We start from the raw sequence: 24,876 nt of genomic DNA, 5'->3' as shown, positions 1-24,876 counted from the left end.
AGAAGACATACAAATAGCCAACAGATATATGAAAAAGTGCTCAACACCACTAATCACCAGAGAAATACAAATTAAAACCACAATGAAATATCATTTCACTCAAGTTAAAATGGCTTATCAAAAAGACAAAAAATAACAGATGCTTGTGAAGATGCAGAGAAAGAGGAAGGCTCACACACTGTTGTTGTGAATGTAAATTAGTACAGCCACTATAGAAAAGAGTACGGAAGTTTCTCAAAAGACTAAAAATAGAACCGCCACATCATCCAGCAATCTCACTGCTGAGTATATATCCAAAAGAAAGGAAGTCAAAATATTGAAGAGATATCTGCACTCTCATGTGTATCACAGCACTATTCGCAATGCCAAGATATAGAATCAACCTAAGTGTCCAATGACAGATGAATGGATAAAGAAAATGTGCTATATACACACAATGGAATATTATTTGGCCATAAAAAGAATGAAATCCTGTCATTTACAGCAATATGGATAGAGCTGGAGGTCATTATATTAAGTGCAATAATCCAGGGACAGAAAGACAAATATTGCACGTTCTCACTCATAAATGGGAGCTAAAAAAGTAGATCTCAGGGAGAGAGAGAGTTGACTGGTGGTTACCAGAGGCTAGGGAAGGAATAGGGGGTGGAGGAATAAAGTGAGGTTGGTTAACAGGTACAAAAATATAATTAGATAGAAGGAGTAATATCTAGTATTTGATAAGACAGTAGGGTGACCATAGTTAATAATAACATATTGTATAGTTCAAACTAGCTAGAAGAGAAGAATTAAAATGCTCCCCAAAAAAGAAAAGATAAATGCTTGAGGTGATCAATATTCCAATTACCCTGATTCGATCATCACTTTTATGCATGTATGCAAATATCACATGTATCCCCAAAATATGCACAGATATTCTGTATCAGTAAAAAAAAAAGACATAGAAGTAAAACTGCAGATGTAAGGCTTGTAATTTTGGGAAGCTTTTTCATTCAGTTCAACATTGGTAAACTGCTCATTAAGGACTGGCAGTTAAGTTTGAGGCTTTATTTCTTTTTCCACAAAGAGCTATGAAGCTGCTTAAGAGGGAGTTATGCCAAGGTTCCAAACACCATGCAGTTTAAAAATGAAACTGAAATCTGACTTACAACAAGTCAAAGTAGAGGGACTTTCAAGGACGACTCGGATTAGTTATGTGTTCCTTCAAGTTTGAGGCTATAGTGAACTTTGGTCTTAGTGCTGCTTGGATTAGTTTCCCACTACTGCTACAACAAATTGCCACAATTTTAGTGGGTTTATTATCTATATTTTTTTGAGACCGTGTCTTGCTGTGTCCCCCCAGGCTGGAGTCACATTTTTGTCACCTTAACGTTCTGGAGGTCAAAGCACTTTGGGAGGCCGAGGCAGGCAGATCACCTGAGGTCAGGAGTTTAACACCAGCCTGGCCAACATGATGAAACTCCATCTCTACTAAAAATACAAAAATTAGCCAGATGTGGTGGCACACGCCTATAATCCCAGCTACTCGGGAAGCTGAGGCAGGAGACTTGCTTGAACCTGGGAGGCAGAGGTTGCAGTGAGCCAAGATCGCACCACTGCACTCCAGCCTGGGTGACAGAGCAAGACTCTGTCTCAAAACAAACAGTTCCGGAGGTCAAAAGTCTCCGTTCATCTGTAGATAAGATCATGGCGTCAGCAGGGCTGTGTTCCTTCTGGGAGCTCTAGAGGAGAATCACCTCCCTTCCTTGCCCAGCTTCTGAGGCCGCTGGCATTCCTTGGTGTCTCCCTCCAGCCTCAGCTTCTGTTGTCCACATCTTCGTTTCTGATTTCTCCTGGCTCCTCTTTTACTTAGAGGAACCTTTATGATTACATTTGGGACCATCTGGATAATCTGAGATTATCTCCCTGTTTTAAGACCCTTAATCATGTCCCTATCACAGAGTCTTTTTTGCGATGTAAAGCAACATGTGTTCATTGGTTCTGGGGACTAGACATGGACATCTTTGCAGGGAACGATTGTTCTATCCAACCACTTCTGAGGAGCACCCACTGGCTAGCAGCTGGGCAGTGAGCCATGGGAGGAAGTCTCATTGGGCGACCTGTGCTCCAAGGTCACATCAGGGCAGAAGATGCCTTACTGTTTTCCATGGACCAGAAGTGGACAATGAGAGAGAGAGAGAGAGAGAGAGAGAGAGAGAGAGAGAGAGAGAGAGAGAGAGAGAGAGAGAGAGAGAGAGAGAAAGAGAGAGATTCAGTCACTGTGAGAGCAGACAAGCTTCAGAGGAGAGAAGCCAAATATCACCATCTCCCAGGTATTAGGAAACAAGGGAAGGAGCAATGAGTCAGATCGGTGCTCTTCATGTGGGGCATGAGACTCAGGGCTGGTCCACTGACTGTTACTGCTCTATGGTGGGAATAGTACAGAAATTGAAAGTAAGCTTTGCTTTGTTGTCATGGTTGAGACAGGGTCTCACTCTGTCGTCCAGGCTGGAGTACAGTGGTGTGATCCTAGCCCACTGCAGCCTCCACCTCCAGGGATCAAGTGATCCTCCTGCCTCAGCCTCCTGAGTAGCTGGGACCACAGTCACAGGCTACCATACCTGGCTAATTTTTGTATTTTTAGTAAAGACAGGCGTTTTGCTATGTTGGCCAGGCTAGTCTCAAATTTCTGAGCTCAAGTGATCTGTCCGCCTCGGCCTCCCAAAGTGCTGGAATTATAGGCATGAGCCACTGCGCCCGCCCTCGAAAATAAGCTTTTAGAAAATTTTATAGCAACTTGACAGTAATTTTATGTCTATTCAATGTGATGATTTAAAATGTAGGCTTCTATTTTGTGCTACTTTTTTTCATTTTATCTTCGCAGTAATTCATTTTTACTGTGTGTTTTCAAAAGTATCAATCCATGGCAGAACAGAAATTAAAACAAAACAAAAACAAAATCCCTTGGTTCTTTACCACAGATGGTTTTTTCAAGAAGCCCCAAGCTAGGAGAGAGTGTATCATTCACAAAAGGGAACTCTAGGTAATAAAGGTCCCCCAAAATATCCAAGAGGATGGAATCAGCTTTAAATACCTGCCAGGCACAGAGTTCCGTGCCAACTCACTACACTATCAGTCTATGAAGAACTTTCCTCGTGCCCTTTCCCCCACTCCTGCCCCATTCTCCAACCCCAGAGGCTTGGCAAGCTGGGGAGGAGCTGGAGCATTGGGCATAAAAAGGGAGAAAAAGCCTGCCACTCCCGCTTCCTCCAGTGCAGCCTTCCCCATGCCAGGGGAAGGGAAAGGCTCCGCTTTAAATCAAGTTTATTATTATTATAAGAGACTAGACATGTAATTACTGAACTGAGAATGTACTCTGTGGTTTCAAGTGAATGTAGGGCTTTTTTTCATTGTGTAGTAGTGACCAGAAAATTCATGAGGCCTGTCCAAGTTTTCAGGCAATAACAGGTCAAGAACAAACCCCAGAGAATCATTTTAAAGGAATGGCTGAAGACCAGAATAGAAGCTACTTTCTGATCGCTTGTCGGCCTTTTGGCAAAGATCAAGTGTAGTATCTGTTCTTATCAGAAGTTACTTTCTGGTTTTGTCCCACAGGTTATGATTGTTTAACCTAATAATTACATTACTCAGATATAGGGCAAGTCTTCATGTAGAGCCACTCAAAGTATAATTTAGGGCAGGGTTTCTCAACCTCAGCACTATTGCCATATTGGGCTTGATAATTCTTTGCTGTGAGGAAGCTGTCCCATGCATTGCAAGGACAATGACCTCTAGAACATCCACTCCAAGTTTATGGCAGCCAGAAGTGCCTCCAGACAGCCAAATGTCCACTGGGGGACTAAATTGCCCCTAGTCGAGAAGCACTGATTTAAGGGAAGCAGTGTCTCTTCTTCCTGTCCTTCCCAAATCCAGTAATTACCTTCCTTTCAAGCGCCAAAGCATCTGAAATTCCATCATTCAACACACTCTTTGCCCATTCCAGAAATACTGTTTTTAATTCAACATCCTCTGAGAAATGACATTGAGCTGTTATTGATAGGTTAGTGTGAATGGGATAATCAGATTTCTCTCTTACAGATTGGCCCATTAATAACTTACCAGCTGTATGAAGCCAAGCTGAGTGAGGCACAAAGATCTGGGGAAGCCTGTTGGTTTCTTCCACTGGTGAAACATCTCTTGAGACCATCTTCTCCCCAACGGCGCCCCCGCACCAATTCTCTCATTCAGGGACCCCACCTCTCACCTATATAATGGCAATTTTCACCATGTCCCCCTGCACCAGTTTCAGATCCCTCAAACTCATCCTCTGCATTTTTCTAGGAACGATCTTTCTCATAAAGTCTTTAAAGATTTGCCATCACCCAGATGAAAACATTCAAGCTCTTTAGCGAGACATGGACCTCAGCCTCCATCCATACTGCATTGTTCTATCCCCTAAGATTTTGTTGTTGCTCTTCCCTTTCCCTTTCTCTTTCCTTCAGCACCCATTTGTGTCCTGGAAAACTCCCATTCAACTTCCAGGCTCAACTTAAGCACTCAAGTTCTTGAAAATCCTTCTCTGATTCACTCAGCAATATTGAAGTGCTCCTTTTTCCATGCTCTCAGATAACAGTGAGTAGATCTTTAGTGCAGCACTTACCTCTTTGAATTATTTTCATATTAGAATTTTGTCTCCACTAAACCATGAACTCATTCATTGAAGGTAAAAATTGTGGTCTGGTTATTTTCCTAGAGAAGTTCATGATGTGGTTTATAGAGCACCGTGATGTGACAGAGCATCATTGTGTCACTCCTATTCGTCTCATCCATCCACTCTCTGTCTTGCTTTCAACTCTCAAACCCTGCAGGCCTCCATTCAGTTCTAATTCATCCTGCTCTCTCCCACCTCCAACCTCCCCATATGGTCTTCTCTCTTATTTGCTATGCTCTTCTTCTTTTCTTACTGTTAACACTGTCTCTGAAAACTCTGCTCATTTTCCACCTTTTAGCTAAATGTCGCCCTTTCTAGGAACTTTCCCTGAACTTCCAGACCAAGAGGGCTCCCTCTGTTTCACTCTTCCAAGACATCCTGTGCTTCGTTTTGTACTATTCTGTACTTACTACAAGTTGGCTACTGTGACTCTCATACCATTACACTTGGGTTTAACAGATGTGCTATTACTTTAATTTTCTTTTTTTTTTATTATTATACTTTAAGTTCTAGGGTACATGTGCATAACGTGCAGGTTTGTTACATATGTATACTTGTGCCATGTTGGTGTGCTGCACCCATCAACTCGTCAGCACCCATCAACTCGTCATTTACATCAGGTATAACTCCCAATGCAATGCAATCCCTCCCCTCTCCCCGCTCCCCGTGATAGGCCCCGGTGTGTGAGGTTCCCCTTCCCAAGTCCAAGTGATCTCATTGCTCAGTTCCCACCTATGAGTGAGAACCTGCAGTGTTTGGTTTTCTGTTATTGCGATAGTTTGCTGAGAATGATGGTTTCCAGCTTGCATCCATGTCCCTACAAAGGACATAAACTCATCCTTTTTTATGGTTGCATAGTATACCATGGTGTATATGTGCCACATTTTCTTAATCCAGTCTGTCACTAATGGACATTTAGGTTGATTCCAAGTCTTTGCTATTGTGAATAGTGCCGCAATAAACATACGTGTGAATGTGTCTTTATAGCAGCACTGATTTATAATCCTTTGGGTATATACCCAGTAATGGGATGGCTGGGTCATATGGTACTTCTAGTTCTAGATCCTTGAGGAATCGCCATACTGTTTTCCATAATGGTTGAACTAGTTTACAATCCCACCAGCAGTGTAAAAGTGTTCCTATTTCTCCACATCCTCTCCAGCACCTGTTGTTTCCTGACTTTTTAATGATTGCCATTCTAACTGGTGTGAGATGGTATCTCATTGTGGTTTTGATTTGCATTTCTCTGATGGCCAGTGATGACGAGCATTTTTTCACATGTCTGTTGGCTGTATGAATGTCTTCTTTTGAGAAATGTCTGTTCATATCCTTTGCCCACTTTTTGATGGGGTTGTTTTTTTTCTTGTAAATTTGTTTGAGTTCTTTGTAGGTTCTGGATATTAGCCCTTTGTCAGATGAGTAGATTGCAAAAATTTTCTCCCATTCTGTAGGTTGCCTGTTCACTCTGATGGTAGTTTCTTTTGCTGTGCAGAAGCTCTTTAGTTTAATTAGATCCCATTTGTCAATTTTGGCTTTTGTTGCCATTGCTTTTGGTGTTTTATACTTTAATTTTCTAAATAAAATTCAATCTGATTTCTGAGCTTCTCACTCGCCATTGTAGGAAAAAAAAAATCAGTCATGTTTTGGCAGGCCTTCAAAAGCACAGAATTCTGGAGGCTTCTGTAGTGCCTAGGACCTGGGGTAAGGGTCTCTAGTCTTCAGTCCACTGTGGTCAGAGGTCCCTGCTGAAGTACTCATTGTTCAGTGTATGGTCTATTCAAAGACTGAAGGCTCTAGTGCTTCATGCCAAGCTTTAGGGCTCCATCAGGCTGAGTGTTGTGACTGACACCCAGGGTTCTCCCTCAAGTTGCACCCTGTAGCCAGCTTTTCCCTGAGGTCCCAAGACTTCACAGTGCCGTTGTGATTGCAACTTTTGCTTGTAACCTCCAAGCACCAATCTCACCCCTAATATTTGCAGAGTAAAATGGAAGCTTATATACCATATGGCCAAATATGTTCTTCTTTTTCTTTTCTTTCCCCCCCCTCCCTCCCTCCCTCCCTCCCTCCCTTCCTTCCCTTTTTCTTTCGTCTCCATCATGGCTCACTGCAGCTTCCATCTTCTGGGTTCAAGAGATCCTCCTGCGTCAGCCACTTCAGTAGCTGGGACTACAGGCATGAGCCACTGCACCCAGCCTCAAATATTTTCAAAATTGCAAACCAAGCCAATGAATTGTTAAATAAAATGTGTTCTATTGCTGTATGCTGACAAATATACCTACATAATTTCCTAAAAGGCTACATTCAAATTAAGAATTTTTAGATTCCTTGGAGTCCCATGCTAGAATATGGTGGCCTCGTAAGTACAGGTCCTGATCCCACACCCCCACTGCATCTCACCAAAGGGCCTCGCATGCCTGTGTGTGGTTTTTCAGCCTGCAGAACCAGGCTGTGTCCACACCCCTGCAAATGGCCATCCTTTGGCGTCCCTTTGGTCTTGGGGTACTCAACTGGTGGCACGATAGGATGGACCTGAAGGTAGGGCTGTTTGGATTGAGAGTTCTGGGCTCCAGGAGCCCAGAAAGTAGCCTAAAGAAGAAGGCTTAGGTTCCAGGTGGACATATTCACTTGGCTGCACAGATGCTTTGCCGTGGCAAAGCGGGAGTACCCAAAGAAGGGCCAGAGCAGAGCCCTGTAAAGTATGAGTCCAAAGCAGGGCCTGTCTTGCCTGAGTCTGACTGCAATCCTGAAATCACATCCTACAGCTCTGTTGGAACCAACTAATCAGTAAGCAACAAGAGGCATCAGAAAGTAAACTTTCTCCGGCCGGGCGCAGTGGCTCACACCTGTAATCCCAGCAATTTGGGAGGCCAAGGTGGGTGGATCACCTGAGGTCAGGAGTTCAATACCAGCCTGGCCAACATGGTGAAACTCTGTCTCTACTAAAAATACAAAATTTAGGTGGTGCATGACTGTAATCCCAGCTACTTGGGAGGCTGAAGTGGTAGAATCGTTTGAATCTGAGAGGCAGAGGTTGCAGTGAGCTGAGATGGCGCCATTGCACTTCAGTCTGTGTGACAAGAGTGAAACTCCATCTCAAAAACAAAGAAAGTAAACTTTCTCCATATGATAAATCAATTGAGAGTTGACCATTAATGCTAATTTAATTGACACTGATATGTGGAAACAAAGCTAAAGGCCCATGAGTATGTTGGTAAGCCAATAAACAAACTCAACAAACTCACTGTTTCCAAAGTTGTATCAAAATTATTAACAGGTCTTATTAGAAGAAAGTATTCAATAACAAAATGTTTGAAAGAAATACATATTTTGAAGCAAGCATTTTTTCTTTAATGCAGAACTTCTAGGAGCCCTTTTTTTTTTTTTTTATTTTTGACAGTGTCTTGCTCTGTAACTCAGGCTGGAGTGTGGAGTGCAATGGCGCAATCTCGGTTCACTTCAACCTCTGTCTCCCAGATTCAAGCGATTCTCCTGCCTCAGCCACCCAAGTAGCTGGGATTACAGGTGTGTGCCATCATGCCTGGCTTTTGTTTTGTTTTGTTTTGTTTTTTTTGTATTTTTAGTAGAGATGAGGTTTCACCATGTTGGCCAGGCTGGTCTCAAACTCCTGACCTAAGTGATCCGCCTGCCTCAGCCTCCCAAAGTGCTGGGATTACAGGTGTGAGCCACCGCACCTGTCTGGGAGCCTTTTGTGAATCCCCAAATGGACAAATAAATTAAGTTATATTTCCCAGACTTGTATGATGTGTGCGTATGTGTGTGCGTGCATGTATGTGTGTGTGCGTGTGTATGCACACATGCCTGCACATGTATGCATAATATATCTCTTGGCAGTAGAATTCTGAAAATGCTATCAATCAAATAAAAAAAAAAAATCACTGTATCAGAGTTCTTGAGTACACAGGATAGAAACTACTTATAACCAGTTAAAAGAAAAAAGGAATTAAGCGGAAGGGTATCAGGGAGCCTTCAAGGCTCCAGTTTGAAAAGCAAGCAGCTTGGACAGTAGAAACCACAGCAAGAAAAGCCCTGCCCTACAGCTATAGTTACTGAGATCAATGAGTTCCCAATCATCTCCATTTCCAACATCACAGGGAGATGCTCACAAATAATAAGTGAAAAAGAAAAAGCAAAAAGAATATGAGCCCAATTCAACAAAAAGAAAGAGAGAAAGATTTACAGGAACAATCTTAGTAGGAAATACAACAGAATGTTAGCCATGCTTTTCCCTGGGTAATGAAGTTACAGGGTATTTTTATTTTATTTATGTTCATAAATTACATCTGTAATTATAAAAAACAAATATTTTTCAAACTACTTTTGCCAAGTCTAAAAGAAAAATTGTTCTAATGCCAAAATTTTGAGACTAAGTCCATTTTCACAATATTCAAATCCTTCCCGATTTCATAAACTTTGATGAGTTGCTCTAGTTATCAGATGACCTTTTAAGTTTTACCATACTTGAGGAATTCTGGTGCAATAAACATTTTTAAAGTTCTTTCTTAACTTTTATATGGATAAATAGGACTTTATAAAATCAGAATTCCTGTAAATTATTGGCATTAGTGGTACACCAAGTCCCTGCTGTCAGTAATTGGTATAACTGCCACTAGCTGGTGCTATTGGTAGATTCGTGTAACAAGGAACTCTCCACGGTGCTCGTATACAACTTCAGATGAGACCACTTCATAGATAATTTCACTTTTTCCAAACAAAATCAGCTATCTATTAAAGCAGCAACATAAATATTAATAAATTTATTCTTTAATAAAAAGAAAGTAGGATTAACAATGACAAAAACCTCACAACATTATCCTAAATAATATGTCAAAAATAAAATAAAACCAGCAATTATAATCCATTATTTTTAAATAGCAACAATTAAGAGACTACATACCAAAACGTTTGAGATGCAGTCAAAGCTGTGCCCAGAGGTAAAGTTATAGTCTTATGTGTCCTATTTTTAAATAAAAACATGAAAATAAATGAACTAAGCCATCAATTAGTCAAAATATTCATAAAACAACAAAATAAACATAAAAAGGAAGGAATTAAAGACGAAAAGTTATATTAATATTACATCAAATAGAAAAAATAGACCTGATTAAATACTCAAGTGTTGGTTCCTTAAAAAGACTGGCAAGTCTAATAAAAGAAGGAAAAAAGTAATTAAAAAGACCAGAAATGAGAAAGAAGCCATAACCAGAGATACAGATAAAAATATTTTTAATTATAATTATATATAGACAAAAAATTTTTAAATTCTATGAAAATGCATGTTTTCCTTTAAAAATATGATTTTTTTAAAAAAATTGATACTCAAGAAGAGATAGTTAAAACCATAGAAAAGGTTTTTTAAGTTTTCAGAGAATTGTCTTCTACTCATCCTCCCTTAAAGACATTGAGGCCTAAACAATATTATGGGTGAGTTTCCCCAGACCCCAAAGAATAGGCAATTCATATGCTATGCACCAATCTAGATTTTGAAGCTGATAAAGGTAGAATTCAAAAATGTAAAACTACAACCCAATCTTAATCATAAATATAAATGCAATAATCCAAATAAAATGTAAGAAATTGAGTTCAACATTGTTATATGAAAAAGGGGGGGGGGAACACCATTATTTAACAGGATACATCTCATACAGAAATAATCCAATATTGAGAAACTATTAACATAATTTATTGTGATAATAGGCCAGAGAAGTAAAGCCACATGATCATTTCTAGTTACCTAGGGTATGTTTAATATAATTGAACAACTTCTAATAAAATGCTTAGCATATATTAATATGATATCTTTAACCTGATAAAGACCTGAATTTCAGTCTAAGAGCTAACATTTAAAAGCTGGTAAAATTTAATGGCATACCTAACAAGTCAGGAATAAGGGCAAAATTATTACCATCATTTATTTAACACATGAGGTATAAATATTATAAAGAAAGAGAGAAAAATCACCATTAATTATACTTAAAATGATTGGCTACTTAGAAGAGAATCAACTAGGGAGTATTAATGAAAGAGTTCAAAAAAGTTATCAAATACAAAAATCAATAGCTTGACCCCAGAAGGAGCAGCCAGTAATAAAAAATAATGAAAAATGATCCCATTCAAATGCAACGAAGAAATGAAATATCTAACAATACAATTAATAAAAATATGCAAGACATACAAAATTACTAAAGAATATTTGGAGATTGTCTTCAGTAACCTTAACACATGACAAGTTCCTGAATGAGAAATTTAATATTACAAAGTTGGTAATTCTCCCCAAAGTAGTCTGTACTGTTAAAGCAATTCCAAACAAAATGGCAATAGAATTTCTTTTGGAACATGACCAAAATATATCTAAAGCTTATCTGCGCGAATACATGCAAAAATATAGCCAAAAATATTTTTTAAAAGAAGAGTAACATTTACCCCATTAATTGAGAAACTAAACACACAGTAAAACAAATGATAAAATGGCAATAATTAAAACAGCATGGTTCAGGAATAGAGGATATAAAAAAATTAAACAAACAATAAATTCAGAAACCACTCCAAGTGTGTGTAAGAATTTAATATTTGATAAATGTGGAATTTTTAAAACAGCAAAAAAGGGAGTTTTCAATAAATGATGATGCAACAACTAAATAAATATTTAGACCTTTAATCACACCTATATCAAAAATAAATTCCATTTGGAGTAAAAATTCAAATCTAAAAAAAAAATAAAAAACATAGACAGATATTTATATAACACTGGGAAAGAGAAGACATTTTTAAACATAACACCAAAAGCAGAAATCATGAAAGACAGATTTATCTAAATAAAAAAATGCAATATTTCTGTTTATCAAAGACATCACAGACTAAATTGATAGATATCTGACAAAGAGCAAAATGTCTGCAGCATGCAGAACAAACAAATGGTTAGTGGTTTCAATATATAAAAAGTTCTTACAAATCAACAAAAAGTGAAACCTCAACGGAAAAAGTATCAAATATGTTCATTCATTCCTTCAACAGATATTTTTTCGTGCGCCTAATATGTGTCAAATATTGTGCTACAGGCAGAGAATACAACGTTGAAGAATCTAGACATCCAAACATGGTCTCTTCCCTTATACATTCTAGTATGGGAAATAGATCCCCCAAAGGTAAATAAACAAATAAATAACACTACAAGTTGAGATACAGATTAAGAGTGATGAAGGAAACAAAGGACTGATACAGCAAATGGGAGGACAGAAAGGTAGGGTCTACTTTCAATAGAGTGCTCCGTGCAGGTCTTTCTCAAGATGTTATATTTAATCAGTTATCTAAAGGATACGGTTGTGGTGGGAGAGAGAGTGGCTGTGAAAAGCAGCTTAAACAGAGAAAACAGCATTACCTAGGCCCCTGAGGTGCAGAAAATATCTTGGCACATTGGAAGAACCAGTGTGGCTGCATTCGAGTGGGCAATAAAGAGAGGAGCATAGATGGGGGAGAAAGGATAGGTAAGGGTCAGATTGTGCAAGCCTATGTGAGCCATGGTAAAGGGGTTTAGATTTTATCCTAAAAGCAGCAATTTGCTTAATTCAATTTGTGAGAAAGGTTGTTGCTACCCCTCTATCAAAAAGGTATTGGAGTGGTTAAGAGTGGTAGCAGAGAGACCAGGTGGAACTGGTGTCACAATATCCCGATAGGAAAGAATAGACAACTCCATTAAAAAGTTTGGTTCTAAAGGAAAGCTGAGAAATGGTTCACAGATGGAGAAGACGTGCACGAGGGAAGGTGTGGTTAAGATGAAAGACATTGGAGCATGTGTGCGGGGAATAATCCATTGAGAGGAGGCGGGATTGATGAAGCGAAAGAGAGAAAGGGGAAAACCTAAGGAGGAAGTCCTTGAAAAGGCAAAGGGGCTGGGATTCCGGGCATGAGAGGAGGGGCTGATCTGTGAAGCTCCCTCTATTATCACAAAAAGGAAGGTTACCAAGGTAACTGGGTTGGAGGGTCTTGTGGTGACAAGATGAGGAAGTCTGTATGTAGTAAATTCTGTTTTCTCAGGGAAATGTGAAGTAAACAGGGAGGAAAAGATCGGAACATTTTGAGGAGATGAAAAGGTATGAAGAGTAGTCTCAGATGTGGAGAACTGAGACTACAGTAGGAAAAACAGCACCAACTTGAGGTTTGAGTTAATGAATTGGAAGTAAAAATGAATTGGCTGAATTGTGTGTTTTTCTCAAAGAAAATGTTCAGTGTCCCAGTAAGGCCCATGAAAGGCAGATGGTAAGATTTATCCAGAGTTGGGATTTTGTCAGGAAAGTAAATTGGAAGAAATTGCGGTTCAAGAGTGCTGAAAGCAATGCATTTCAAGGAGAATGATCATGATAATGGATCACAGAATCTAGACTAACCAAGGACGAGAATGCAAGACAGGGGCTGATAAACAGTGGGAAAAAATGAAGCAAACGAATTAGCTGTCAGTGAGCAAGGAATCTAGGATAGGAAGATGGTGATCAGAGCATGGAATGTCTGATGATGTGCTAGTTCAGGTCCTCTTAGAAGCAGACACCAAGACAGGGTTCAGTGTGCAAGAGTTTTATTGAGGGAACTCCTGTGAAGGATAAAGGGAAGGAAGCAGGAGAGGGGAAGGGAGCCTTCATACCATAATACAGGTATGACACCTATGAAAGGAAAGGGGAACTGGGCCCAAGAGCCTCAGGCTGCATGCAGCATAGTTCTCAGAAAGTTTCAACCAGGCCGCTCAGGTGTTCCAAAGCCAAACTTGCTTATCAGAGGAGTCCTACATCTTCCATGAACGTGCCACCACCAACATCCCGTGCTGTGCCCGCTCACTGACTGGGAGTAATGCTGAAGAAGCATGGCCTCAAGTGCAAAACCAGCAGTGGATGCCTTGGGAAGGCAGGCGGACCTGTCAGTCACTTCCGCTCCCTGGAGCAGGAGATCTGAGAGATCATGGTCACCACAGACAAGACTGTAGAGAGGATGCGGATTCTTATAATGACACGGTCTAGAACTGTGGTAGCAAGGACTGATTCTGAAGGGGAGGAATAATCACTGGAGATGAAGTTACAGGAAGGAGGGGACTGGATGTTGGAGTTCAACTTTAACCACAGTTGTGCATAACACAACTCCAAGTTGTGTCAAGCACCCCACAGTCACTGAGGATTTGGACAGTTATTAAAACAATCTTCTGGCAGATGGCAATATTTGGGGTTGTGGCGGGGGGCAGGGGAAACTAGCTTGTTGATGCCAGGATCTGAGGTGAAAGTTCAAGTAGGAGCTAGTCTTTGAATAACTAATTATGACAAAACTCACTAGGAATAGGAAATCTATAAATTACAGGCTGAAAGAAAAAGGATGGTATTGTCCAGTAACAAGATTCTCAAAGAAGCCAGGATTTTGGCAGGCAGAGGACGTGCTGCTCTGCGAGCAGCCACGACTCGCACGGAGGTCGCCCCCAGCCTGTCCCTAAGGCACATGGTCCTCTAGAGGGCTTCACGGGAGAGTTCTGGCTCGACCCAGGGCCGACGAGGGCAAGGAGTGAAAGGGGTTTGAGGCGAGGCAGAGGACTCAGGGGTCTGCGGACGACCGGTCGCCCGGTGGAGACCGACGCGGCGAGGCGCCTGAGGTACCGCGGTGCGGAGCGAGGGCGAGGTCCCGCCGGCGGCCAGGCGGCGGCGCTCACGGGGCCGCGAGCTTCCCCAGGACCCGGGCCGCGTGCTGGCGCTCTCGGGCGGCGCCGCCGCGGAGCTTGGCGCGGCAGCTGGCAGCGGCCTGGCGCGTGGTGACGGCGCCCGCGGGCGGGCAGCGGCTCCCGGGGGCGGCCGGGCACAGGGCGGCAGCGCTGCGGGGCGACGGCTTCGCAAGGCTTCGGCCCGCACGGGTGGCAGCGGTCCCCAGGGAGGAAAGACAAAGATATGCGGGTTAGAAACCAAGGAAATCGCGCCGACGCCTTTCAGCCCCGCAAGAGCTGCAGACCCACGGGCAGTGCGGTGCCACTTTCGCCCAACAGGGTGCCACGAGAGAAAACTGCGCTGGTCATAGGAAAACAGATCCAATTCAGGTCTCATGCAACAACTTAGTGGCAATTTAGGAAAATGTATCAAAACCCTTAAATGTCTGAATAGTTTGACCCAGAAAGTGTAGCTTGAGAATTTTCCCTTAATGAATAATTATGAATACCACAAGCTTTTCATACAGGGTGTTCAGTGCAGTATCTATAATAGCAAAAAAAAAAAAAAAAAAAAAAAAAAAGCCAGAAAAAAAAATGGCAAAAAGGAAATTGGGAATGTCCTATACCCAACAAGGTAATGGTTATAGTCTTTTTCTTACAGCGAATACTAAACTGCTATTAAAATAATGCTGTGAAATAATACGTAATGATATGGAAAAGACTTGATACTATATGCAATGAAAAAAGTCAGTTTCATCCCCATTTGTACCATGTGTGAGTGTATACTTATGTGTACATGTGTGTACACATGACACATCACATATGTAATAATGGAGAGAAACACACCAAAATGTTAAGCAGTTATCTCCAGGTGATAAAGCTGCAGGTAACCCTTTTTTAACTTATGTTTCCCAAATGTCATAGAAGTATGTTTTATAGTAAAAAATATAATACAAGGAATTTTACTCCATTCTTGTGTATCCATTCTGTATTTATCTCAATTCATATTTGTGAAAATCTTTCTCTTCTATTGTGTAGCAAAGTGGTAGAAATCAAAAGATTTTTAAAAATGAATAGAGAGTCCACAAAAGTAGTTTATCTTCCTCAAAAGTTCTGCATAAATTACAGTATTACAGAAGAGTTTATTGCTTAAACATTTTGCAGTTAATCAAAGCCACTGTCTTCTGTGACGTTATACCTTATTTAACTCTAGTAATAATTTCCACTTTAGAAAAAAAATTCTGGGCTTTTGAGAAATGAGAAATGTAATTTGATTTGTAATTTCCAGACTTGGGAACACAAAGTTTGCTAAAAACAGAAAAATGTGAGGTAAATGTTTTAGATCATACCAATGTTTTAGATTCAATGAATCTCTCTTTAGTTTGGAATAATTGAATAGTTTGGAATCTCTCTTTAATTTAAAAAATATGACAATGAACTAGAATCTAAGCTTAACATCCCGGTCTCCCAATCATAAATTAATTTAAAATTTTAAGTGAATACCTAGGGAGTCTGTTTGCTAAACCTTGTTCCGGGAACACACATAAAAGTGATAATGAAATTATAATATAACACAGGAGAGGGGTTCCAGGGCTTTGTTATTAGATTGATAGAAGATCCATTATAAGTTTCCAATATATTTTAAGCTAAAGTGAGCTCAGAGTTGTCAGGCTGATTTTATTTAATGATGAGCAAATCCAGTATTAGATATTTATTGGAATGTTGCTTTGTTGTTTAAACAGATGATGACATAAGTAATCACACCATCCTGTAAGTTTCCTGCACTCTGAAGGTACTGGATACAATTATTGTGTCTGGAAGCATACTTTTGGTAAAAATTATCAGAAATAAATAAAATGTCCAAAGAGAACAAATCCTCTTAAGGCCAAAAGTTTGTGTTAACCAACTGCTCCTGAATAAAATGAAGGTTATAGGAGCTTTTTATAAAACATTTTCTCTCAAAAACCTTAGTATTCACCAAATGATGTAACCAAACAGCGTTACATACAGATAAGACAGAAGAGCATTTATTATTGGTGCTACAGTCCAGCTTTCACTATTCATACAGTGATTTCAATTTAACTCAACAATTTTGGAGTCCCTATTATGTCTCCTGCACTGTGCTCAGACAGTATGAACAAAAAAGATAACACAAGGTTCCTACCTTTGAGAAGCTCTATCTAGAAAATTACCTTCAGATTACTCAGATGCGGGGGATAACCTGAATCCCTACATTACCCGCCACTGTCGTGCCAAAGCTTCGCATCCCATATTCTCCAAATGAGCTGATTTTCTCTCATTCCTATGCTCCGATTTATCCAGAGCAACCCACTGCCTCCACAATAGCTAAATCAATAGTTATTAGCCATTCAGGAAAGTCAATGACTACTATGAGATTCTAACTAAAGATATGGACCTCCTCCTCCAGAAACATGTGCAGAAACGCATACACCATATACTTTGTTTCACTGCACTGGAAGCTGATTTCCTGAACATAAGCAATATTTTAAAGGGTTATGCCTCCTTTCTCTTTTGAAAGAAAAATGACTGTTTCCTGGAAAAAAAAAAATTTAGAAAATGCTGACTATTCAGCAGTACATCTCAACGAGATTTAGTTTAAATGAGTTGAAATTGTGCTTTGGCTTTTGACATAGCAACATATGCTTCATCTTTGATAATCCATTACAACTGCTTCCCTATGGCAACAAGTGCTGAAATCCTTGACTCACAAAGGTACATATTTAATAGAATGAAAGCAGAATCACATAGAATGGAATTTGCCAGGTTAAGGTGGCCTGCATACTGTAACACCAAATTCCTCCAAGACTTTCAAGTTAGACTCAAGTCACATTATTTCCTCTGCCTTCAAGTTCAATTAGACTTCTGGAAAGTCAGCAGATTTCTGTCTGGTTAGAGAAAAACGTCTTAACCTGCTCCTATTTCTTGGCAACACCTTTTGGAAAGGTGGTGACAGCTGCTGATATGGAAAGTACCGAGACACAATAACATGCGGCAATCCTTTCCTCATCAAGCAGGAAAACCATGCTGTGTTCCTGACATCACAGGTGCACCAGCTTCCCCCAGAGTGCAATTTTTCTTCTTCCATTTGAATATTTATTGAGAAAGATTATTTTGAAGATGTTGACAATCTTTCTAGTTTCCAAAAGGTGTTCTAAAATGGAGTTCTCTTTTGATGACATCAGCAAGCACACGAAAATGTGAAGCTGGATGCACTGAGAGGCATCAACAGTTTCATCCAGTTGCATGCTGAAGAGAAATACGCAGAGATGCCCATTTCTTCCAAGTCTGAAGTGAGTGATGTCATTTGGCAGAAGTAGGGCCTCAATTTTCTTTCATGGACCACATTTAAGAACCTTTGAGTCAAACTATTTGATTCCGCACTCCCCTTACACTATTGTTTCCCATCTCTGTACTTTTGTTCTTGGCATTTCACCCACTGAAAAATGTTTTCTCCCTGCTCTCATCTATTCAAATCCTGTCCGTCTCTCAAGACCCAGACCACAGCCAGTCTCTTTCATTAAGCTTTCCATGATTACTGCAGCCTGAAATGATCTATCTCTCTTCTGAACTCTGACAATGGTTCCTATCTTTGACAGTTCTCAAAATGTGGTTCTGAGACCACCACCTTCAAAAATGCACCATAATGTTTTTTACAAGCACCAGAAAGAGCTGTGGTAATTTCTACCGTTTTCCTGAATCTTCTTTGCGACTCTTAAAAGAAAAACTCACTTCCCAGATGGATGGAGAGAAGACTAACAATGATTGTTTTTGCTGGGGTGACCAACTGACTCATCTGAATCATTCCTTTCTGTACTCATTTTCACACAAAATATTTTGATTTGTCAGTTGTGTATCTGTCAGGTCTGTAGTGTCATTGCTGACTGCTGAAATCCTACATTTACCCATGGATTTTTCCATCACAACCTCCCAGTGTCATGGCCATCCTTCTAAGGATTCAGTGCTGCTACCATTTTCAAAATAACTTCACACTCTATGAGAAACAATTTAAGCAGAACTTAAAATGAAGGCAAGCACAGTTAGATGGACATGGCTACAACTGACATCATATACTCAAATAAGATATAAAATCAAATGTATTCTGGAACTGAGCAGCAATTTCAAGGTCATCTCTTCCAACAGATTCACATTACAGATGGGGGAAATGTGGAGAATGGGGTATTTCAGAGCAAGAAACTGAAATTTAAAAGAATAAAAATCTTAAAGTTAAAACAGTAGCAAAATCACGTACAGTCAAAGGCACTGTCCTAATTAGCTCATGGATTCAACATTAAGGATAAATAAAATTGAAGAATTAAATGAAAAGAATTAAAGGATGAAAATAACTCAAAATGCAAAAGATGGATCACACTCATCTATAAAAATGGCCTAAAAGACTCTTTGATATTATAAGTAACAGGATGACTTGGACTCAAAACCAGTTATGCTTATTCATAATAATAGTTATCATGTACTTACTGTATACCAGGGATTGGGCTAAGCGTTTTACATACATTAATCAGTTCAACTGTATTAAATTCTAATTGAAAAAAGTATCAAAAGAGAAAGTCTACAATACCTCTGTAGGAAAAGAAATGAAGAAAGCAAAAGCTGGCCATGCATCTGCGGCCTGGACTAGTAGAAAAGATGCTCTGCATATTGAACAATATCTGGTCTGAGTGGCAGTTGCATTCCTATGGGGAAGATGAGTGTGTTGCACTACCAGAGCTTGCTGACGCTGGTTGCTGAGAGCTGATTCAATGCTCACCAAGCAACCTTCTGATTATAATTTATTTTTCCATGTAAATTTGCCTATTGGGAGAAAATGCACTGAACCATAAACATGAGAAACCACTGTGCCTGACACTTCGCATCACAAATTAAAGAACTGAATTGTGGTATTTATACACTACTATCTATGAAGCTGATTAAAGTGGTGCAGTCTTCTAGTACCTAGTTACCTCTCTAGATGAACCAATAATCAGGGTCAGCCTTAGTAAGTGGTGGCCACATCAAAGTTACCTGTGAGACCTGGCAGGGAGGCCAGCCTGCCCACTGTCCTGCTGTCTGCCTTCTTTGAACAGCAAACTCCCACATGATTAAACACACACACACACACACACACACACACACACACACACACACACCATTTTAATTAGAAACGGAAATGATGGGAAAAGGAGGAACAAAATACAGTGTTTGTCCATGCTCTAGAGCACTACCTTGTGAGCTTAGTTTTTACAGCAGATAAGGCCAAAGTGTTTTTTTTTTCCAATGGCACCGATAAGTACTTATTTTGCGTATTAAAAGAATCAGTCACCTAAGCAAAAAGAAAAAGTTCAAGTAGAATTTGGACATATAAACTTTTACCAAAGAATAAATATAAAAATATCTCAGTTGTTCACAAATATATGCAACACATCATTACTTAAGGGTATTGTTTCCTTTTGGGATGTTTTGTTGATCAGTTTTTGTTTCCTGATATCATCTCCATAGGAGAGAAACTTATAAATATAGCAGGATCCTAACATGACTTATCACAATTCTTGACAAGACTTTTAGTTCATTATCTTACATCAAGAATTCCAAAGTCAAAATGCAATAAGAACCATTAGGACCCTGTGTTCAGGGTTGAGGACAACACATGTAAAAGCTGCACGAAAGCTATGAACATCAATAATACGATCTTACTTATTCAACTACTGAATTTTAACTATGATGATGGTGTTATGAACATATATTTTTAGTCTAATTAACTTTTTTTCCAATCAACAATGGTTGGAGTCTAATACTAGTTTCAAACAGAATTACCAAGTAAACAATACATTGAGAAGGCCTGCCATCTTTAGGAAGAAAGCAGAATTACTGACTAATTATCTAACATGAAGTTCAAATATAAGTACTCAACCTTTATGAATATTATCATGGACATTTGGCATGAGACACATTTTTTAATGGATTTGTCTTTTGTGATACAGTTTGGTCCATAAGATCTAAAATCAAACAGTTCTGGCAGGCTCTATATTTCTCTGAAAATTAAAGCAATAATTGCGCTGATAGATAAGTTGGCCAAAAAAAAAAAAAAAAAAAAAAACCCAGAATGATAAAAATTAATGGTGTATTTTTATATAGATGATCATGAATCATATCAAGATAAAAATATATAGTTACAAACTGTTTTGAGAAACAAATGAAAAACTATTTCTGTGATATGCATTTGAGGTTGGAGATTTTAAAATTTAGAAAATGAAACAAACATTTGTGGTTTGACATTTATAACATCATTGCTTCTCACTGGCCTTGAGATAAACTGTTTGTACAAACCATACAAATTTTTACACAAGTCTGAAGGTAAATGATTTCCCTGAAAACGTCATCTGCCAATTCTTTCTCAAATGGAAAAGTAAATGTACAATTAGCTATTTTTGGTAACCAGCAGTAACAGCTATTTATAAATTTCCCTTATTATTTTTTAACTTTCAACATTATTTATCATAAATCAGTGACCCTCTCTTCCTGAAAGAAATGTGAAATACTACATCATGTTGCATGTGAGGTACTCAATATGCTAGAAATAAATAATAATTTAATAACTCTGTCCACTCATATTAACAAAAAAGTTGTTTAAAAATAATAAGTGGTATAGTAAAATGGAAAGTTCATAGACTAAGGAACAAAAAAATCCCAGGCTCTACAATTTTCAGGCATTGTTAAATAAAAAAAGGCAAGGTGCAGAAAGGTATGTATAAGATGCTACCATTTGTGTGAAGGACAATGTATACATTTCCTTGATTTTACATACATGAAATAGCTCTTGAAAGTCCAAGAAATTGGTAACTTCTTGCCTCTGGGGAAGGTAATGGAAGAACTGAGAGATGAGGTAGGGAAAAAACTTACCTTTCACAGTATTCCTTTTTGTACTTTTTAAAAACATGTTATTACATATTAAAATAATCTTTAAGAGATAGCTGGCTTCTATTCCTGACTTCTTCATCAGCTACACATTTGACCTTGTGCAATCACTTACCTCAATTTTCTCCATTTTAAAATACTAAATCTCTAGATTCTCCATGTACAACTCAACAGAATTATGGCTCAATCGAAGGTATATACAAAATATCAAGTGGTGAAATAAAATAACTATTAGCCTTAATTTGCAAATACTTACTCTTCTTTGTATTCTATATTGAAAGTAAAAGTGTGGTTAACCCACCTTTTTAACATATCCAAACTATTGCTTCTGAGATACACACTCTCAAAACATTTCAATTATTATATTAAATGTAAGTATAAAGAGGTAGAATTTTTGTGGTAGAGTTTCAAAATTGAACCTGAGATAGGAAAAAGCTGAAAATCACCCATATATCTCCAAAAAATTATGCCAAGAATCTTCTAAAAATCATCCATAATCTTTATAAACAGAAGATATTAAAAGAACCAGAGAAGGCCAAGAGTAGAGCAATAGAAAGCTTAGACCAGGAAAAGTAGGACATGAAGAAAACACTACAAAAAAGAAATCAAAAGTTATTGATACCTTACAGGACAGGGAGAATGGGGACAGGCCTGGTGACCCATTCTTTCATAATTCTACATGCTGCAGGGTAAAACTACTAGCCTTGGGTCTCAAAGGGCTTAGAGTCTAATCATGGGGGGGCAATATAATTAATAATGCAATAATAACACAAAGGATAGAAGTAAAAAATAAATGGTAAGGTAAATGTGAGTTTATCTGAAGAGGTCTCCATGAGTTGGAACTGTCAAGAACAGATTCATAGAAGAAATAAGACTTTGAAGCCTGTGTAATAAGCAAAGTGGTGGTGGCAGCATGGATAAAATGAAGAAGTCAAGCAAGGAGAGTCAGTTCTAGTAGGATGGGAGCAGTAATCGTAGATAACAGGGTGATGAATTTAGTTTTAGACATAGTTTGATTCTAAATAGTAACTTGGCTAAAAATGTTAAAAATTTTTTCAAATGTTGGGTTGCCAAATTTTCTTTATAGAATACTACATAGGAATGGTGACATGCTAGTAGTATATCAAAACTGGCTGACTAGGCAAGATCAACACATATCTAGATCCAACTTTTTAATAGGCAGCACCCTGAGGTATGAGAAAATCACACTTATACAGGATGTTTGGTAACCATCTTCCAGTATTTTCTTGCAGCTACCTAATATTATTTCCTAACACAACTTTCATACTCAGGAATCAACTCCACCCAAAAAACACAAACCAGGAAATCAAGAGGTGCCAGTTTTACTTTGCCATTGATTAAGTTTGTGAATTGGGCCTGGGTGATGAAATTGAGTGCTGTGGGTTTTAACTATATGAAAAAATGTCGAAACAAAATAAATTTAAAAAAACCATCTGTCAGTGATCTAGTGATTTTGTAAAGCTAAAGCAATGATGTATAACCACTTAACTTCTGGCAAAATACACACTATAAACTCGAGATATTTGTTATTACATTGATAAAAAGGTAGGGGTGTGTGTGTGTGTGTGTGTGAGAGAGAGAGAGAGAGTGTTGTTATTGGTAGCATACTGATAAACCTCGTAAGAAATTTCTAAAAATGTATTTCTAAAATGCTGGCATAGGGCAAGAAAGAATATCAACAAATATAAAGAAGGCTATAAAGCAAATGAAGTCCTCAATGCAGAAAGCATATATTCTAAAATTCTATTCTACTTTTTATTTTTGTTACAATCCTTCAAACACCCAAATACACATATCTTCATCAATAATCTCTTAGTGATTTACTGGGGTGTGAATGAGAATATAGAGCCTTGCCAGGAAAAAAAAAAAAACTGATGTTTAAGCAAATTTATTTAAAAAGAGAGACTTGAAACAGGTAAAAGTTTATGGTTAATATAATGGTGTGTTACAGCAGTGTGCCTTGTATTATTTGATGTGGATATTAGGCTTTAATGCTAATACCCATCATTGATTAAAGTATAAATAACAAGAAAGAGAAACCATTTTCAAAGCATTAAAACAAAAAACTTTAAGAATGTGTGTGTGTGTGTGTGTGCGCACGCGCGTGTGTTTACTATAGATCATAAGGGAATAACAAAAATTGTTTTATTATAGCTATCCTCTTCTAATTCAGATCTGTCGTTTCTATTATTAACTTCAGTTTTTAGGAGTTATAACTCAGCCATAACATTTACTGTATTGAAACTTGACAGTCTCCTGGGAACTCTTTCCTTTAAAGGCATATTTTAAAAGTTAATGCCAAAGAAGTTGGATACAGATCAATGGCATCTTGAGTGGTATACAGACCTATGCTTTATTTATTAAATCAATGGTTTCATCCCAAGCAGGGCTGATTTCTGAAAAGTCATCTTGCATATCCTCGTAAGTACCCACTGGCCTGGGGATGCGTGGTGGTAAATAGGCTGCTTCATTTCACTTTTAAGGAGACAAAAATTTCCACTTTAATACTAGTGTTTTCTAGATGGCAAGATCAGAAACAGTTTTATTGTTATGCTCTTCCTCCCGAAAGGAGATGGAAAAGGGAAAAACCAGTGAGAGCCACAGGATGACGATGTAGGATCTACATTTCATTAAATATTCACCAGTCCAAAAAGTGCAGCTTTGCAAAGTATAATTAATATATTTAAATCATCTGTTCAACCTTTAATAGTACCTTTATTCCCTTAGACTCTGGCTATGGATACTAAATTGCTTAGGTTTCTCATATGGATTATGTCAAATTCTATCAGGATCAGCTGGCTGGCTTTCTCCTAGTTTTCCTTGACTAGATTAGGCACACAGACATAGTACCTGCCTAGATCAGAGGCATGGGAAGTAAATCATGAAAATTCCTGGACAGATCAAAGCTATGGGACTCAACAAATAAATCTTATTTGGTCTAAGAACACTAATAAATTGCTTTATTTTTAAAATAAGATTTTTCCTTTTTCAAGAAATAATCTTTTAAAATAGGTCTTACAGATTTTATCTTAAAACCTCTCTGAATACAACACATAAATTAATTCATATTGCCTAATACCATTACAATTTAATTATTCAGTACTTCTCAGAGTAACATCAAATACATGTTATATTACATATTTTATATGGGGGTGGGGGTAACACAGAGAGAGTGAACCAGAGCTACCCAAATACCTGCTCCCAAATGAAAAACTAAAATAGGTAGGTATTATCATAAATTACATAATAAATGAAAAGAATCCATGTACTATTATAATATGTTGATTCTATTTATTCTTCCTGGCAATCCCTTCAAAGTCTATGGCTTCAACAACCACATGAACACTAATAACTTCTAAATCTCTAGCCCCTGGACAATTTCGATCCTGACCTCTAACCTGTATATCCTACTTCTATTAAGCATCTCCAATTAGATGTCCCACTACCACCTCAAACTCAACATATCTAAAATTTAATTCAGCATTTCCCCCTGGAAAAGTGTTCTTCTTCCTCCTGTATTCTTTGCCTTGAAGCATGGTGTCACCCACCT

At 38.5% G+C, this 24,876-nt stretch overlaps 1 protein-coding gene and 1 non-coding gene across 3 annotated transcripts in view; one reads left to right on the top strand and one right to left on the bottom strand.

The window, feature by feature from the left end:
* The first annotated feature begins 3,515 nt into the window (after positions 1-3,515).
* LOC115898529 lies at positions 3,516-3,710 on the top strand. The gene has a single exon (XR_004058244.1). It is a non-coding gene; the product is annotated as a U2 spliceosomal RNA (small nuclear RNA).
* Positions 3,711-11,488: 7,778 nt separating this feature from the next.
* ZNF800 (zinc finger protein 800) overlaps positions 11,489-24,876 on the bottom strand; it is a 50,426-nt gene continuing 37,038 nt past the window's right edge. The window contains exon 5 of one of the 2 annotated variants that reach the window (XM_030932460.1): positions 11,489-14,570. In XM_030932460.1, the coding sequence (XP_030788320.1) occupies positions 14,384-14,570 (187 nt within the window). In that variant the 3' untranslated portion in view covers positions 11,489-14,383. The remainder of the gene's footprint in view (positions 14,571-24,876) is intronic. The other variant, XM_030932458.1, reaches the window with a different exon arrangement.

Source organism: Rhinopithecus roxellana, chromosome 6 (genome assembly GCF_007565055.1).
Source record: "Rhinopithecus roxellana isolate Shanxi Qingling chromosome 6, ASM756505v1, whole genome shotgun sequence".
Lineage (NCBI taxonomy): Eukaryota > Metazoa > Chordata > Mammalia > Primates > Cercopithecidae > Rhinopithecus > Rhinopithecus roxellana.
This window is presented reverse-complemented; position numbering and strand designations above follow the sequence as displayed.